We start from the raw sequence: 19,903 nt of genomic DNA, 5'->3' as shown, positions 1-19,903 counted from the left end.
TCAGGCATACTACACTACATTTTCCTGTCTTTCACATACAATGCACCCTGCCCACAGGGGTACCTTGGGCCTACCTTAGGGGTGAGACGCATGTCATGAAAAGAGAAAGTTAGGGCCTGGCAAGTGGGAGTCCCTTGCCAGGTCGACATGGCAGTACTAGACTGCACACAGACACCACAATGGCAGGCCTGAGATGCTGTTGCAAAGTTGCTTGTGTGGGTGGCACAATGGGTGCTGCAAGCCCACTAGCAGCATTTGGTTTACAGGCCCTGGGCATACACAGTGCATGGTATTAGGGACTGAACAGTAAACCAAATAAACCAATCATGGAGACACTAATCAATCATAACAGTTTAGAGGAGCACTTGCACTTTGACACTGAACAGCAGTGGCAAAGTGCCCAAAGCATCTAGACCAGCACAACGAAGTCCAACACACAGCAAAAACACAGGAGCAAAGACAAAAATACAGTGGAAACCCACGCCAAGGCTGACCGGTCCAACACGTCCTAAATAAACAAAACACTTTTAAGACCAGAGAAATTCACTTTAACATGTACTACAAACTATACTACATGATCTAATAAGATTCCATTTCACACTTTGTAACAAGCCTCTTTGGTATTGTTGTCCCTTGGCTGTACTAATCCGTGATATTGGAACAGAACAAATGATTTACTCTAAAGGCCCAGCGTCTCCTTCTCAGGGTCTTCACTAAGGGATCCCTGCAAACTTTACTAGGAATTAGGTTTTTCTTTTCTCATTAATGCCTACCTGAAAGCAAATTTCTTAGTTTTCGTTTTTTAAACTCTTAATTTGACAAAGCATAAACTGCAGCATTTACAGTTTCCTGAATCTTAAATAAATCGTAAATCTGGTATTTGTAAAGCGCAAACTACTCACCCTTACGGGTCTCTAGGCACTGGGGGGCCGTCGTGGAAATTAAGTGAACTATTGCCCAGAGTCCCATGGTGCTGAGCTGAGCTGCCGCCGGAGCCTGAGATCGAACCGTGAGCCCTGTCCTCTGAAGTCAGCTGCCCTGACCGATGCGCCACACCTCTCCCTGACACACTCTTTGAGGCCACACGTAAATAAAGAGTGAATACAAAACAACCATGCCTTTAGGCTCCACCCATCACAAGCTGACCCTTCTATCGCAGAGGGCATAGCTTTGGCATTTGAGTTACTAGTCATGTTTATCTGAAGGACGAGTCAACGCAGGGTTCTATCAATTTTCTCTATAGTTGACTAAGCCTTGCTATAATTTTGGCAGAGCTCGACGCCAGTCAGTATCTTTGGGTGTTTTTCTTTGCACTGCCAATTATATGATAGATGTGATGTTTTTCGCTTTTCCTAACAGGCGCCACGTATTCACTGTTTTTTCAGAGACCAACGTGTGGAAACAAAAAAGCCTAAAATACACCCTCATATGCTGGTTCTAGACATCCAAAGGATCCAGGACTGCTTCACCTCTCAGAAACCGTCTTGGATGACGTTTAGAGTTTGGGAAGTACATTTCCTGAGTAGTAGAGAATGTTCTAGAGCCGTCTCAGAATCTGCAGAATGTGTACCTCTTCAAAGTGAGATCCTGTAGGAGCTGAGCTCCTGCCTACACCTCACTGCAGTCAGAACACTTCACTTCGTCCCTTCCTCAGAGATTCAGAAAAAGGTACAATGAGCACCGGTCTTCCCACTCCCAACCTTTACTGCTGACACTGAGGCATAAGACATCCTTGGCATACTCGCCATCATTGTTGATGGTAAAGCATTCAATCCCCTGATGAACACTGAAGAAGATAACATCCGATTTAGTGCAGAGGCGTACACTGTTCAACGACTCCCTGTCAAGGCATATGAAGTTACCATCATTGTCAGTTTACATGAATATCACTGTAGATTACTGAGAAGGAAACATTACTTTTTAATATGTTTATGATATACTTGCATGAAACAGATAAACATGCCTCCTTATTCAATGTGCAACAATTGCCTGCAAGTATCTTGCACTCTTGGTAGAATTTGGGATATCAGTTGACCGGTGTGGACGCCCGACTCAAATAATAAACACAATCCTTGTCGGGGTGAATCACAAAAACTCAGTAAATCTCTGCTTAACCCTTTGGTAGCTTGGCACAAAAGCAGTAAGGCTTAACTTAGAGGCAATGTGTAAAGTGTTTATGCAGCACGCAAACAGTAATGAAATGAAAACACAAAAAAAACTCAAACCCATTTACAAAAATAAAGTAAATGTTATTACATTAAATGACACTAAAACAAACTAAATCCAATCAGTAGAACCGGGGTTATGAATTTTTAAATCGTTTAGTGAAATCTAGCACCTAAAAGATCAAAGCGCCAAACGTGGGTATCTGGTGGTGCAAGACTGGGTCAAAGTAAAAATTTAAGGCCGACTGCGGTGGAGCTCGAGTCGGTTACAAGGGATGGATTGGCCCCAGTCTCAGCTTACCATTTGATTTAGAAAGAATGTCAGCAAACTTCTTGGAGAAGGTAGAGTCTTTATAGGGGCAAGGCAGGAGGCTGTGTCCAAGGAATCCTCATCGGGGAGCTGTTGGACGAGATTGCAATTAAGATTTTTACTTTCTGACTTGGGTTTTTTGGGGGAAATGGGATTCATCCAGCAGAATGAGGCTTGCAGGCTGTAACCAAAGAGGGCTCAATGAGGCCTAAATACCTTCGTCGGGCGGTCCTACTGAAAAGGCTTTGCTGCTACAGAAAAGAACTTAGTGGAAGCTACCGCGTAGTCAGGCCAACCTTCGATGCACACTGGGTAGGTCCCAGTCTCCTGTTGGTTCTACAGGCAATTTTTTAAAAACATTTTTAAGTCCCAGGTTTTAAGGTTAGGCAGAAGCAGTACCACCAACACCACTTGGTCCAGGACCTTGGAGCCATGACTTGGGGGGGGGGGGGTGTTAGGACTGACTCCAGCAGCGGAGTTCAAATCTCTGGAGCTTGTTGTGTTTCTGTAGCTCACACAGGAGTCCATCCAACTAGCCTCAGAATCACTCTGGTGGTCCTGAGTTCAAAGAGAAGGTCCTGAAACGTACTCCGCTGAATCACCCAATGATAAGATTAAATTGATGCACTATTTTGATTTGAAGCTTTCTGCTGGAACGGGGGTGTATCTTAGTGGAACACCCATACCTAACACACGGTGTAGCTGCACCAATTTAGGTTGCCTTATCCCTCTTTACTGTCCTGATGAAGTCCAGAGTGCAAGAGCTTAATTCACCTCGTTCAGCAGTCGGGTCGAAATGTTGACAATGATTTTCTAAGCCTGGATGGAATATATCCATCCCCATGAGGGGTGTGCTAAGATTCCGCTACCACCCCTTCGAAATAAGGATTATTGACATTTGATTTCTTTCAGACAGGCTACTGACTTTGGCTATTTTGGGTTTTTTAGAGCCATTGGTGAAAACATAGGAATTTTGTGTGACTTACTATTATTTATGTATTTCTCTTTCCTTTCTGATCACACGATCACTTCTATAAACGCTTCTTCTCGCACACTTTTTGGAGCAACCATAATTAAGAGCATATCCACAAAAATGTATATGATATAAAATCTTTTGAAAAAATATATACATTCGTTTTATGTGTTCAAACATTTCTAAGTGTGTTATGTTCAATGTGTTTATCGCACACCGACATTGCAAATTAATATTGCATTTCTTTTATAAGTCAATGCCAGTAGGGCCACACTGTTATATGTACTATATACTACCCAGGTCCTAAGGCTTTTTGGGTTACCCCATTAGTTTCTCACCTTCATAGAGGCACGACGCACATAAAGACTTTTCCCCATCCTTTGATGATTGTGGACATTTGGGCGATGATTTCAAGTTTCTGACTCTGATCTTGGTACTACAGTACTACATGAGAAACATGATGGCACGGGGCCTCTAGTTGGAAATGTCCATGCACATACATGTGCTTGAGATGCAGGCTGTCTAGCATGCCTTGAAGGCATCTCATGTAGTGGCATTTATATATTTTCAGACAACACCACGACAGCCCCTTATATATAACAGACTGAGTGGCATGGTGGGCTTGGACTCTATATTGGGAGGCGATTTGCCTGTGGAGGTGAGCTCAGTAACCAGGGATTTCTGGTCATGGCTCATCTAGTGGGCTCCCTCAGTATGAGGGCAGATGCTGTGTCACATTTGACTGGAATACTTCAAGTGGGAGGTACCTCCCGAAGAAACAGGTGATCCTTTCCAGATTAGAGTTTCCAATTGTTGATCTCTTCGATTTGCCTAGTATAGGAAGTGTCCTCTGCTTTGTTCCATAAACTTCCCTTTGAATGACTCTCTGGGAGACACCTTCAGATTCAACTCGTCTCAGGGCCTGCAGCCCATGTTTCCGCCACTTTTGCGTTCGTCGAAAGTGCTGTGAAAGATGCAGGAGGATCAGGTTGAGTGCATTTTGATTACCTAAGACTGGGTTTGGAGGATCTGACACACTGATCTATCAGCATTCCACACTCTGCAGCTCCTTTTGCTCCCATGCAGAGCGGATCTGCTATCACAGTAGGATGATTAAGTCCTCCACCCCAAGCCCCATATGCTTGTAGCTACACACTGGAAGATTGAGTGGAGTCTTTTTAACTTCCTGATGGAGTCTCAGATGTCATCATGGCAGCCAAGAAGCCTACCACCAAATCCTTGTATGTAGGTAACTGAGCTAAGTTTGTCCAGTGGTGTGAGTTGCAAGGCATCAAACCATTTGTTTTGCCATTCTGATGTCTTGCAATTTGCGTTACCCACCGAGTATAGCATTGACGGCAATTGAGGGCTATATGGTGGCCCTGTGTGCCTTCATGTGTTTTTCTAATGAACAGTCCCTGTTTACCTAGGAGGAGAAACAACTTCATAGACTGGACCCCAGACATGCCGGGCCAAAAAGGACCTCTTTGCATGCATTTGCCAAGCACTTCTTCCTCATGCCTCAGGTATGCAGTGACTAGTGCCTTGCCAGAGATGTGTTGCATGATTTCAGTGATTTACAAGCACTACTACTCCCCATCTCCAAGGGAACTATTGCTTTGAGACTCATTTATAAGGGGAGGAATCTGTATGAAGATGTGTTCTTCAGAAGAAAAAGTTACTTGCCTTTAGTAATAATATTTCTAGGGAGTATGTAATCCTTCCGCTGAGTCTTCACCACTCCTATTCTCCCATGGCAGTTAGTGCTGTGACAAATAAGATCCAAAGTTATGAAAACGCAATATGTGCTGTATTGGTTGCCAATATTACTTTCTCGTTTACTTTCTGCATGCGTCACTCAGGCAAGGAAAAAGTCCAGTATCTCACACTAGCACGCTGGTTGGTGCCTAATGTACTCCAGTGTTACCATGGGGTTGATTTATATGTTGGTGGTAAGAATACTCCATCTCAACGGCACTGTAGTATTCTAACTTACAACATAATGGTCCGCTTGCCCAGTTTAAATGAGGGAGGACCCTGGATGTAACCACAGTGGAGACTACTCCATCTTCGCCACGGTTACACCCCTTGTAGGAAAGCCATCCTTTTTTGCCCTGTCACCCCCAATTTTTAACTGATGCTGGTGGTTACTGCGTCTGAAAGTGACCTGGGGTCTGTGGACCATGTCCAGGGCCAGTGCATTGTCCTCTAAAGGTAAATGGCAATTGGTATAATTCTAACTGGCAAAGACAACCTGTAAGTGCCTAATATATGGTAGGGCATGTAGGTTTAGAGACCTCAATGTACTTAATGCACTTAAGTGTGCCTTGCTGTGGTGTTTGCTGTCATTTTAAAGTCCGGTCTGCCTTGACGGCTGGATTTACAATAAAACTATGTCCAAATTTGACTTTAGAATTAAAAGTACTTCCAAAGTCCAAAACGTTCCTTTTATTACTGATAAGTCACCCGGAAGTACGCCATAGGTTCCCCAAGGGTAGGTGCATTGTTATAAAAAGCAGGGACAGTATATAAGTTGTTTTATATGCCTGGTAGAGAAAAACGGTCAGTGTTTTTTCCACTAATGTAGTGTTAGTAGCCCCTTAGGCTAACATGGAAAGGATTTATTAAACTTAATAAAGTCTATCCTTGCTTGGGAGCTAGCTACCAATATCATTTAAAGTATTAAAATAATGGTTACAATAAATCCAACAACTTGCTACGGTTGGATTATTTATAACTATTATAGGCAAGTCGTTTTAGAACTTACTATCCTGAGGTTACCTAAAGCAGCCCTGTAGCAGCCTCTTCTGATTGGTCAGCATTTGACAGCCTGTGCCAATCTGCTCCCTTAGTAGTTGTGAGGAGGCCTCGGCCTGAAATAATACAGACATTCAGTGGGAGGAGATTTGCTTCCTGGAGAAGCCAGGGAGAGGAAGAGGGCTGGGGAGATAAGCTGGACTTCCAATGGCAGGAGAACAGATGTCACAGGACCCAAGCCAGCCCTCACTTCCTTGATCCCTAGCCAGATAGGAGCCCCCCTAATTAGATTAAGAGGCAGGTTGGAAGGTGAGTGTAGTGTAAGTACACCTTTGTGTTGGGTTATACAGATACACGCACCAAGGTGAGATTTTCTCCTTTTTGATTTTTGGGAGAACAGTGCATTCTGGGTCACTATTATGCCACACTTTTCAGGAAGTGGTCATAACAGAGGGAGGTAACTTTATCCCTATTTGACGGGGTCTCTCTCCACCCCCCACTTGTCAGCCTAGAATGGAGGATAAATATGGGGGAGAAACAGGCGCTTCTTAGAACACTGCCTGGAACAAAAGGAGGACTGCCCTGCCCTGCTGGACCCTTGGACGGCATCATAGAAAGCTTGCACTCTAAAGGACTTCACCTGTTGCACTCGCAAAGCTAAACAAAGTAAGGAGTGTGCCTGACTCAAAGAAAAAGGAGTGAACTCCCTGATCAGCAACAGGTACAACAGAGGTACAACTGAGCTGGATAGGTCACCTGTAAGCCCAAAGAGATGGTCACCCCAGCTGACCAGTTGCACCTGGATTCTTCCTGGACTAGGCAGGTGCATTGTGGGAAATTGAGTCCTAGCCCTAAAGCGGTAGTCCAGAGTCTCTGAACCCTTGGACTGAGCTAGTGTCCCCTTATGCCCCCCCCAAGAAACGATAAGATCTGCAAAGAAAGAAACTTTCTGCAACATTTTGCAGAAAAGCTCCAGGACGAGACTGGTTCGACTTCGAGAGTCAAGCCGCCGCCATTGACTCTCAAATCAGCCTGACCACGCTGGTTTATCCCTCTGAAAGCTCTGAAGCATCTCACTGTCGATATTGAGTTCAAAGACTTCCAGAGACTCACTGAGTCATCGCGCTGCAGCAGGCTGCCGTCTTCGAATCAAAACTTCGGATCTGAGAAACTTGAGAAACTTGATGACCCGCCTACGAGTCGGTCGACGAGAGAAAAGCTCCAAGAAAGAGGACTAAGTCTGAAGGTAAACTTTTGACTGGGGCTTAGCACTATGACCCGCTCTCTGTCTCCATAAGCCAAAACTTTGATTGTGTCCCCGTCAAGTGCGACCAGATAGCCACAAGTGGCAATTTAAGCTTTTTGGAACTAGAATGCATGCTTTTTATTTAATCTTTAAAAATTCATATCTTCTGGTCCTTGCATTGTATTTTTTTTTCTTTTTGGCGTATTTTAAAGATATGAATATTTTCTGTTTCTATAAATTGCTGTTGGATTTTATTGTGTTGTCTTTTACTTACGTACTGTTTTGTTGATACTAAATGCTTTACACATACCTGTCTCCTAAGCTAAGCCTGACTGCTCGTTTGCCAACATACAAAGGGTGGAGCAAGGAGTAATTTATTGAGACATGACTGGACCTGTTAGTGATTGTGGTATTGTTACTAGCTGGAGGTGAGTACCCCCACCTACTAATAATACACTTCCCCTACACTCCTCTGATGACTCGCTGGAGTAAGGGCCATCTGAGGTTGACCTCTTTGTCTGCCCATCTAATTGAGATGGTAGAGCATACAGGTTATTTTTCCATGTCTAGCTATCACCGCCAGGAAAACCTTAGTGGTAAGGGGCAGTGAAATCTATCAAACGCCCCCTCACCTTCGGCAAGGGGGGGGTCCTTTTTTTAATTTTTCAAAAAGAAAATCCTGCTTCTAGATTTTCTTATTGAAGAAAAAAAAACTACGTTTGATAGAATGCCAATGCAACAGAAATGAATGCAGACATGACGTTCATTTCTAAATGTGGTGGTTGGCGATTCTGTCAGGTCATGGAGTCATTTACTCCGTCGTCCTGACAGACTTTCCCTCCGTCCGCCAATATAAAATCAGGCTGTATGTCTGGAGGCGGAGTGGTGGCTGGAACTGCTTTGCGCCGCGTGGTGGTGCATGTTGAGGAAAACTTTTACAGAGTAATCTGAAACGAATTGATCAGGTGAATTGTTTGTGGGAACATTGTGTATGCGTCACAAATATCGTTACAGAAGTTAAGCTATTCATACAGGTAGAGTGGGCAGAATTAACAGAAAGATGGCGAAACCTATAGCGCCCTGGGGTTACACTCCTTCTGCTTCACAGCGCTATCCTTTGTTTGGCACGGCACTTTGTTTCCTGCGCGGGTGTCCCTTGCCTGTCAGTAGGGCAGGCGACGTTTTAAGCCAGCCTGACCGATCGACCCACAAGTATTCAGATTGCTAAGAAATCAAGGTACTTCAGCTACTTTATTTGTTCACACGGCGGCCAATCACAAAGGCTGGATTTCCCTGTGGCACCTCACGGTGGAAGTGCCTCCACTTAGGTCCTCATTCAAAAGTGACCCGCTCATGCAAGCAGGGCCGGTATCGAGAGGTGCTGGATCCATTCGATTACCTTTTGATGTAACACCGCAGCTCTGTCGTGTTTTCGCCGGGAAATTTCACTTTCTGCAAGCCGGTGAGGGTGGAAAGCCAGGGGCAACAAGCATAACTTGGTACAGTATATCCGGTTCCCGCATGCTATTCTACTAAAACACCTGTTTCTCGTTATTTTCCCATCTCCGGAATTACCGGTAATGAGTCCTTAAGGGTGCCCGATATCATTGAAGCTTTATTGCATTTTCAAGTACGAACTTTTACTATTAAATGAGCTGTTTACGATGTTGGCGCTTTGACAATGACCTGCCCTTTCATGATGCTTTCAGATCAGCCGGAGCACCGCGAGCTCGCGCTGCGGGTCCTCTTCGAGGTCCTGGATTACTCCGCGTGGAGGGAGCGCGTGAAACCCTGGGCCTGCTTAGCAAAACAGATGAAAGCTGCCGTGCAAGGGTAAATATGCCATACTTATATACGTGTGCGCTTGCTTCTGATAGTCTGCTTAATGCATCTGAAAGCAATAGCTGTGTTTACCAAGACTGTTTCTCCTTTAGTGATTCTGTTTGATGTACGCTTTCAGCTCGTGGGCAAAGATGGAAGCCATCCAGGCTTTATTTGGTGAACCGCAGGAACGCTAATAAAGTTTGCACATTTACCTTTTTAACAAGCACGTGCCAATGCACGGAAACTAGAAATAGAATCCGCGTGCTCTTTGAGAGTTGCATACATATGACACTCACATAAGGAATGCCCATAGCACTGTTAGTTTAAGGAGCAGCCTCCTGACAGCCAGAGTTTCAGAGATTTTATTTAGTGTTCCACCATTGGGCAGAGCAAGAAAACGTGCGGGTTTGTCCAAATGCAGTGTCCCTGTTGCTGTGGTGGTATGCCCAGCCCACACATCATCTGGCTTGTCTTCAGTGCCTGTTGGATGTAGAGCGTGAAGTGTTTGGTTATCGAAGAGAAGAAACATCACTTTGCTGTATGTGTAGATTTTAGGGTGCTGGGGATCTGCTTTACGAGTACTCTGGACCGAATGTGCATTTTGTCTTTGATCTTCCATGTCCCTCGGCATTCATTGTTTACGCTTTGGCCCCATCTGTTTTTCCCAGTTTGCAGAGGGCAGGATGTTAGCTCTTTACAGGGCAATGTTTTGGAGGCCTTCTTTAGATCTTAATTCCTTCAGGTACTGTCGGATGTTTGGTGTGCATTTGAATATTCTGGAGCTTGGGATGAACCTAAAACAATCCACATTGCTGTTGATGTGGTGTACCTTCATGGTGTAGAGGTCGTTTCCCGCTTTTATCCTTTGCTTCTAGGGACAAAGGATTAGACACCTTGGTAACACGACCCCTTGAAATTCCAGCCTCATCTGCTTCCCTCTAGATGTTTGTCAAAACTGTAGATTCTGGGTCTGTTCAGACCTTTACTTTCTAGCAAATGCCAGTGAGATGTGTTTAGATGATGTGGATCTTTTCGAGGCCTACATCAAGTTCGCCTTTCTGACTGCAAGTTTCAGAGGAAAATAGCTGCCTTGTGTCTGTAGATTGCAAATTGAAATAATTGTGAAGGCTGTAGTGCTCCCTTTAGGATCTCCTTTGTGTTTTGTCAATCACTTTTGTTACTGTTATGGAAGACTCCAGAGTTCTGCTCCGATGCTTCCCAGCTTTGACTTTAATACTTGAATTTACCTTCAACTTGGGGTGATCCGATCAGACCATGTTTGTTCTTGAAGAGTAGCAGCTCTCCTATTGCCACCTCTACTTTCTTCATAGATTTCTCAACATGATGTTTCTATTTCGCGATGATCTGAAAGTTATATGCAGGAGGATGAAATGGCTTACTTTTCCAATTCTTTTCCTGACAAGAAGGCTTTATCCATCTTCTGCTCAGAATACATAGACCGCAATATTATGAGCTTTAATTTGGTTTCATTCAATGAATGATGTTGCATTTGCAATATGCTCATTGCACAGCCAAATTATTCCATTCATTTGTATTGCCTAGTTGGTTTGCAGTTATTGAATCCTTACTGGTTTCCTTAGTATTAGTTATTTGTGTAGCTCTTTTCCCATATCTGCAACATCCCTCTCTTTGGGCAACACGTCTAGGCTGTTGCCGAACTAAACAGAATCTTGGTCTGGTGTGAAAAATGTATGCAGAGCTTTCAAATCTTCACAGACATCATGTATTGCTTGGTGTCTCCACTGCATTGATTCCCTGGAACCCTACATAGAAGTACAGCAGACTGCTAAAATCAGGGCTCATAATCATCTGCCTGAGTGCCATGCCCTTTATATTTACTGTATGTTGGCTATCCCTGTGTAGCACAACATAATCATGCCAGCTTTATATGCTACCACAGCCTTATGGCGAGCCGAGTCGGCTCTTATTTACATCTCACTCAGTTGGAGAGACCTGATGCACACGCTTATCATTCCATCTGTTTCAGCTTGTTTCCTCTCACACACTGATGAGGTATCTTAGTATTTCTCTATCACTAAAGCAGTGGTACAACCTCCCTTCCCAATAGTCTCCTACAGCTGCTCAGGAGGTTGCAGACAGCAGTGGGGGCGTGAGAGGGGTGGACAGAATCTGTGAGCGCTACCTACTACCTTTTCTAAGGTACCATCTAAAGTTGGGGGTGCCTTCAGTCCCATGTTGGAAACATAGCATGTGCCTAGCTGAAGGCCACATCTCAGGTAGTTCCTATACCCAAGACTTGGAGTGATAAGGTCATACTACCCTGCCTCACCCATCGAGGTCGGTAGCAGTTGGGTCCCACCGTACTTCACTCTGCTACGAAATACAATGAGTCATCTAGCCCGGGTCTCTCTATTTCCTGTGCCTCACCCGAGCAAGCTGTGGTCCGGAGGGCGCTGTAGAATATGCTACATGGTGGCTCAGACCAAGTCTTATGCCAGAGTGTTCATCTGGAACTTCAAGGGAGCCACCTGTCCTCCAAAACTTGCTCCATGCCTGTTCAGGATCCACCCCTAGGGATATTTTCTTTCCCTTTACCTTCATACCAGCGTTGCATCACCGAGGCCTCTCAGGGATGCCTTGCATGCAGCTACTGGAAAGCCATAGGGATAACGGCTCTACAGGTGTGTCATGTTTACCTCTAATCTGGGGTATTACCCTGCATTTAGTTTACAAGTCTCCCCCTGGGACGAGGAGGACTGCAGGTTAAACCCCAGGAAAGCAATTACCTGCTATGTGATGCACAGAAGGAATACAGCTACTGCTATAGGCTGTGTGTTTGTGTCATTTGCATATAAATAACAACCACCTTGGTATGCAGCGGTTTTATGCAAACAAGCTAAAATGCATTATGGAAGGTAATCCCTTTCCACCTGAATGGGTGAGAAAAAGGACTGTGTTGTCTTTTGAGGTTTAGTAGCAAAAGGTTTAGCTGTCTGCCAGAGCCCATGACAACCCGACCTACAGGGTAACATCCATAACCCTGTTTCACATTGCCATTTTAATCTCCCCAATAGGAAGTAGAAATTAAAGTTGGCTGTTCCTACTGAGGGAATTTTAGATTCCTGCACGTTTTTTCTTGTTTTGTTTCCTTGCACTCTGCCCCTCACTGACACTCATTGAGGTCAATATAACAAACGTGCTTATCTTGAAAGAGCACTCCTGCTCCTTCCCGGCTGGGAAGTTGTAGCCCACATTAAGTACCTCGCGGTCCCTTTGTGTTTGTAGGAACCCTATGATGAAGCATGTCACCCTTGGGTGAGTGAGGGTTTTCGTCCATATAAAGGATATGCCCACCTCTATATGATTTTTTAATAAAGTTGTCCTACATACAGTGTGAGCCAAATATTAGTTCATAAGTGTAGGTGAGCAGTAAGTTCGAGGCATGTGGGCTGCTAAATTCATATCTAGTGCATAGATCGCCGCCTAGTGTTGGGTCCGGATGATTGCACATTGTTGTCCTGGAAGAGTCTTCGAAGTATCACGAGATAGGTGGCTCCTCCCCTGGACTACAGTGCGCATGGGCATTGACTCCATCCCCAGATTGTTTTTTTTCCGCCATTGGGTTCGGATGTGGTTTCGACGTCTCCGTGTCGGAACCGAAACTATTTGTTCTTAAGGCCAAAACGCCTTCGTTACCTGCGTCGGTATTGTTTGCGTGCGGTCTCGAGCATCGTCCGGCTCTTTGAGTCGGAATTCTGCGGAGTCGAGGTACTCTTCGGACATCGAGGCCCTCTCGTCGCAGCAAGACCCCGACGTACTGAACATGGAGCGGAGTCCGTTCAAGTTCTGCCCCGTCTGTGGATCCAAATATCCACATATCGACGTGCATCCGGTCTGTAATAAATGCCTCTCGCCGGACCACAACGAGGATAACTGCATGGCCTGCTCTAAGTTCAGGTCAAAGAAGACGCTCAAGCATCGGCGCGCGGCGCGCCTCGAGGCCCAGCGGGCGACTCCGGCACCCGACAACATATTCGACGACCCCGCAGACGAAGGCGTTAGCCATCATCTCCAGATTTCACCACCGTCGACGGAGGTCCAGGCCGATCCCGAAGAACACGTCGAAGGACAGGCCAAGGCCTTGAATACGTCGAGGAGGTAGGGGACGACGAAGAAGTTTATGGGGCCGCGGAAGATAGCTCAGAGGAAGAGCTATGCCCCGAAAGCTACATGACTCAGGCTCAGGTCACGGGATCGCCACTCGGCCTTACCCACGACCCTGCACCGCTATCCCCGGCCCCGCCTTCTGGCCCAGCCACGGACACTCAAGCGGAGCCGCCATTGCACGTATCGAAACTGAAACCGAAACTTTCGGATACGATGGCACCAAAGATGGCCGACGTCCAACCAAAAACGAAACCGAAACCATCGGATTCGACAACACCTAAAATGGCCGACGTCCAACAAAAAATATCAAAGCCTGCTCCTTCATCGACTCCGTCGCCCTCCGGCCCACAAAAGTCGAAGAAGGCTGTCGAGTCGACAGCGCCGCAAAAGGTGCCCAAGGAACCATCCTCTAAGAAGGCCGTCCATCCAGTGTCGAGCACGGTTGCTCCGGCGTGGACTTCCAAGACTGTTGACACGCCTTCGGACGCCACTGCGGCGCCTACAAGTAAACGCACGGTCGAAAGAAAGTCGACTAAAAGCCACGACCCGAAGACCGGAGGCCCTACGCATCGGCACAAAGATGCCGGATCTGCGGCAACGGCGTCGGTGCCAAAGGCTACGACGGAGACGCGACCCGTTAGAGCCGAAGATTCGTCAACGGAATACTCGTCGACACCGAGGGACTCCGACACTACCGAACATCGATCGTCGGTTACAAAACCCACTGCTTCCTTTACAAAGCAGGTCACCGACTCCCTCAAACGTATTCGGGAGAAGACTTTGTCGTCAACGGCTCCCACGCCGTCGCTCCGACATCGGTGGACACGCCTCCAGAGACCTCGACCAAGCTTCTCTACACTCTGCCACCTAAGGTGGCACCGAAGGCATTTGCACCCAGATCGGTGCCGAAAATCGCTGACACGTCGGAGCCTTCAACGCAAAAAAGCCACTTGGATCGACATCAAGCCTCAGAAGACCAATCTGAGCATTACATCGATGCCCAAACGGGGAAATTGACCCTCTACAAGAGAAAAATCACTTCCCAACCAGCGCCTAGAGACCCTTACGGGTGATTGTGCGCTTTACAAATGTGGACTTTACTTTGTCATTCCACTAAAAAAGAAAAGGCCAACACAGGACATTCCTGCCCTTGTTGAACCTATTCTCCCAACACCAAGAAGGAGTCCATCACCTTCCCCCAACCAATCAGGAGGAGAGGATGAGGACCAAGATGACCAGTACAATTTCCCAGTTGACAATGACCCTGATGTTCAACAGGACTCATATGACGACACTGGGGACCATGGTGGACATCAGGTGGTACAAGATCCACAGGGTTTTGGGTCACGTACATCACCAACAGAGGATTCAGCAGCATTTAATGCTTTGATAGAGCGGGCAGCTGCAAATCATGATGTGGACATGCATGCTGACCCGGTGGAGGAAGATTTTTTGTTTGACACTTTCTCTGTTTCAGAAAGAACAGTTAAAATACTTCCTATGCTCAAAGGAGTCCTTAAACATGCCCCAGAGATCTTTAAGGAACCTACCAGGGCAAGAGTGGTGAACCCACGTATCGAGAAGAAATACAGGCCAGCACCTGGGGACCCTGCATATATTCGGGGTCAGTTGCCCCTGGATTCGTTGGTGGTCGCCAATGCCCGCAAAAGGGCAAACTCCCAAACGACGGGTGAAGCTCCTCCCCCTGACAAGGAGTCGAAAGTGCTTGAGGCATCCGGCAAAAGGGTGGCTGCGCAGGCTGCCAATATCTGGCGTATAGCAAACACACAGGCACTATTGGCACGATACGATAGGGCGCATTACAACACCCTAGAACAGCTCCTTCAACACCTACCTGATGAATTTAAAGAAGCAGCCGAAATGCTCATACAAGAGGGAAAGCTCATCTCAAACGCTGCAATAAAGTGTGCACTTGATGTGGCTGATACAGCGGCTAGGGGAATTAACACTAGCGTCATGTTAAGGCGACAAGCATGGCTTCGCATATCTGGATTTAAACCCGACATTCAAACAACAATACTCAACCAGCCCGTCAATCCTGACAGACTGTTTGGTCCAAATGTTGACACCACCCTTGAAAAGATTAAAAAGGACAATGAGACTGCTAAGTCCATGGGGGCGCTTCAGTCTCAACAATTCAGGGGAAGCACTTTTCGTCGCTCAGGAGTACGTGGTGTTACCAGAGGACACTTGGGTCAACAAACACAATTCACAAAAGGTGGTGCACAATCCTCGTACCCCAAGCAGGGTAGAGGGGGTTACAGAGGTAACAGTGTCAAGGGCAGGGGCAGAGGGAACAACAACTCCCGTTCCTCTGCCGCCAACAAACAGTGACTCTCTGTCACTGCCCCCCGACCATCCAACACCTGTCGGGGGAAGACTCCAACAGTTCCTGCCAGTCTGGACGTCCATCACCACGGACAGGTGGGTGAGAAAACTTATCCAGTACGGTTATTGTTTGGAGTTAACATCCACTCCTCCCAACATTCCCCCAAGACACCGTCATATGTCGGCAGAGCACTTGCACTTATTGCAGCAGGAAGTTGTGGGGATGCTGCAAAAAGGCGCAATCAAACTCGTACCAGTGGAGGAGGAAGGAACAGGAGTCTATTCCCTGTACTTCCTCATCCCAAAAAAGGACGGATCCCTCAGACCCATTCTGGATCTCTGCCCCCTCAACCTGTATATACTGTCAGAACACTTTCACATGCTCACACTGCAACAGATTCTTCCCCTGCTAAACCAAGGGGATTTCCTAGCAACCTTGGACCTCAAGGATGCTTATTTCCACATCTTACTCCACCCATCCCACAGACGAACCCTCAGGTTCACCATTCAAAACAGGCACTATCAGTTCAAAGTCCTACCCTTCGGGGTGACTACTGCCCCCAGAGTGTTTACAAAGTGTCTGGCGACAGTGGCGGCGCACCTCAGGAGGCAGAACATACATGTCTACCCGTACCTAGACGACTGGCTTGTTCAAGCACAGTCGGAACAACAGTGCGCCGCGGACATGTCCCACACTATTCACCTCCTTCACAGTCTGGGGTTCTCGCTAAACTACCCAAAGTCGCACCTTCAACCAGCCCATGTGCGCCAGTATCTGGGCGCGACGATAAACACCCTGACTGCTATGGCTCAGCCAAACCCAGTCAGGATCAACAACATTCAATCGCTAATCCAGAGGTTCAGACCGCAACACTCCCTACCAGCGAGAGTGTTCATGCAGTTGATAGGCATGATGGCCTCCTGCATCTTCATAGTCCCGCACGCGAGGTTGCACATGCGTCCGCTCCAAGAATGCTTGGCAAATCAGTGGACACAGGCTCAAGGACAACTGACAGACCTAGTGTTGGTGACCGGTCGGGCATACAACTCTCTGCATTGGTGGAATCCACACAACCTTTGCAAGGGCCAACCGTTCCAAGAGCCTGTGCCACAGATTATTCTAACAACGGACGCATCTCTCCAGGGGTGGGGAGCTCATGTGCTCCACTACACTGTGCAGGGACTGTGGTCCACTCAGCAACAGAAGTTGCACATCAACTACCTGGAATTGATGGCAATCTTCATGGCGCTAAAATCCTTCAAAGTACATCTGTGCAACAAAGTGGTGTTGATCCGGACGGACAACATGACAGCAATGTACTACATCCAAAAGCAGGGGGGTACTCACTCGCCACAGCTGTCTCATCTGGCTCAGAGCATGTGGAAGTGGGCCATTCAGAGGAACATTTTCCTCATGGCAGAACACCTCCCGGGCAAGGACAATCAGATGGCGGATCTACTCAGCAGATACAGCCATCAAATGCACGAGTGGGAGATACATCCATCAGTACTCCACCCGTACTTCCAGCAGTGGGGTCATCCAGAGATAGACCTGTTCGCCACAAGGGAAAACGCAAAATGCCAAAGCTTTGCCGCCAGGTTCCCTCACCCGGAATCGCAAGGGAATGCGATATGGATGAACTGGTCCGGCAAATTTGCGTACGCTTTTCCCCCAGCGCCTCTCATTCCGCTGGTGGCAAGAAAGCTAAAGCAACACTCGATGACTCTCATCCTAGTTGCTCCAACATGGGCACGCCAACCATGGTACGCCACGTTTCTAGAACTGTCCGTGGTATCGCATCAAAGGCTGCATCTCACATCGAGGCTCTTGACGCAGAACCATGGCGACATTCAGCATCCGGATCCGCAACAGCTCAATCTGGCTATCTGGCTCCTGAGGTCTTAGAATTTGGCTACCTCAACCTGCCTCCAGAATGCATGGACATCATCCGGGAGGCAAGAAAGCCCACTACCAGAGCTTGCTATGCGGCGAAATGGAAGCGGTTTGTCATTTACTGTACAAACCACAATATCAACCCGCTAGATGCATCCATTCCTAACATCATCTGCTATTTGTTACATCTTTACAAATGCAATCTAGCGTACGCTTCCATTCGGATACATTTATCCGCCATAGCGGCTTATCTCCAGAATAGGCAGCATCTCTCTGTTTTCAGGGTGCCTGCCATTAAAGCCTTCCTAGAGGGACTGAAGCGAGTCATTCCTCCAAGAACACCACCTGCACCAGTGTGGAACCTCAATGTGGTCCTCACTAGGCTGATGGGCCCACCTTTCGAGCCACTGCACTCCTGCGAAATTCAATTTCTAACCTGGAAAGTGGCTTTTCTCATTGCTATTACATCGCTCAGACGTGTTAGTGAGCTGCAAGCGCTCACAATCCAAGAGCCATTCATCCAAATACATTCCAACAGGGTAGTGCTCCGCACTAACCCCAAATTCCTTCCTAAGGTGGTGTCACAGTTTCATATCAACCAAACTATTGACCTGCCCGCATTCTTCCAAAACCCACAAACAGTAGCGGAAAGAATGCTTCATACATTGAACGTTAGGAGAGCGTTGATGTACTACATTGACAGAACACAACACTTTAGGAAAACACAACAACTTTTTGTTGCCTTCTCAGCACAGCACAAAGGCAACCCCATTTCCAAAGCAGGAATAGCCAGATGGATTGTTAAGTGCATTCAAATCTGTTATCAAAAGGCTAAGCGTACTTTAACAATACCCCCAAGGGCGCACTCCACACGCAAGTTGGGGGCCTCATTGGCTTTCCTGGGGAACATTCCTTTGGAAGACATTTGTAGAGCAGCCACATGGTCTACACCACACACATTTACCAAACATTACTGTGTCGATGTGCATTCCAAGCAGCAAGCAGCTGTGGGACAGGCTGTTCTCAAGACACTTTTTCAAGCTTCTGCAGCTGGCACGGGCAACCGCCCTTAATGGAGGGACTGCTATGTATTCTATGCACTAGATATGAATTTAGCAGCCCACATGCCTCGAACTGAATATGCTACTTACCAGTATGCATCTGTTCTTGGCATGTAGGGCTGCTAACATTCATATCGCCCGCCCTCCTCCCCGGTGCCCGTAGCGGCTGCAGATACTCTCTTGCATTCATCATTAGCATGGACATCCTTTACACTATTTCACTCCATCTCTGCCACAATGGCTAAAAACAATCTGGGGATGGAGTCGATGCCCATGCGCACTGTAGTCCAGGGGAGGAGCCACCTATCTCGTGATACTTCGAAGACTCTTCCAGGACAACAATGTGCAATCATCCGGACCCAACACTAGGCGGCGATCTATGCACTAGATATGAATGTTAGCAGCCCTACATGCCAAGAACAGATGCATACTGGTAAGTAGCATATTCAATCTTGAGATATACAGACGTCCTTTTTGACCCTTGTTGTGTGATACAACACTAACAACAGAACATCAATATGGGACTTGGGCCACCCCACTTAGCTGTTCCCTTGTTTGCCTCTGCCCCTATCAACCATTGCATGCAATCTCGGCTCGTTTTGTGCTTGATGTTCTCGGAGGACCTCGACCTGAGCCAGAGTCAGGCATTTGGCTCAAGCCTGGCTTCAGCTTCCAGTGGCTTGCCCGCCTCTATACTCATGTGCCACTGCAGTCCAGGGAACCCAGGCCCATATGAACCCAAGGAACCCTCAACCTTCACTTAACCCCAATTTGGGTTTACGCTTGTTTTGTGGCTGAATCAGGATTACAAGGGCCGTCAGAGTAAGGCCCTGATGTACTGCTGTTGCCTGGCCAGTTGCCCTAATTCATGAAATAAAGTTTTTCCATCATGGGGTGGTTCCATATATTCCCACATTTGTCCCTCTAATTGAAACATCTGTTGTTGCTGTGTCATTGACCACCTCCCTTCAAGCCATTGTAGATGCTGTTTCCAGGCCTGGACATTTGTGTGACAGCCCAATGAATTGTGTGTGTGTTGTAAGCTTGTTTTTCTTCCATTGAACTAATCACATTAACACACCTGAAGTCAATGAGTTGTAGGTAGAAAGTTCAGCACTGGAGGCAGTGTACATAATGATCCAGAGTTACGTGGCCACCATACACAGCCGCAAGCT

The 19,903-nt window shown here is 46.9% G+C and overlaps 1 protein-coding gene across 2 annotated transcripts in view; it reads left to right on the top strand.

Annotated features, from left to right (window-relative positions):
- LOC144761934 (TATA box-binding protein-associated factor RNA polymerase I subunit A-like) overlaps positions 1-19,903 on the top strand; it is a 508,362-nt gene that overhangs the window by 332,618 nt on the left and 155,841 nt on the right. For both annotated transcript variants that reach the window (XM_078647125.1, XM_078647126.1), the window contains exon 9: positions 9,161-9,284. In XM_078647125.1, coding sequence (XP_078503251.1) covers positions 9,161-9,284 — 124 coding nt within the window. The remainder of the gene's footprint in view (positions 1-9,160; positions 9,285-19,903) is intronic.

Source organism: Lissotriton helveticus, chromosome 6 (assembly GCF_964261635.1).
Source record: "Lissotriton helveticus chromosome 6, aLisHel1.1, whole genome shotgun sequence".
Taxonomy (NCBI): Eukaryota; Metazoa; Chordata; class Amphibia; order Caudata; family Salamandridae; genus Lissotriton; species Lissotriton helveticus.
Note: the sequence above shows the minus strand (reverse complement) of the source record. Positions and strands in the feature narration are given on the sequence as shown.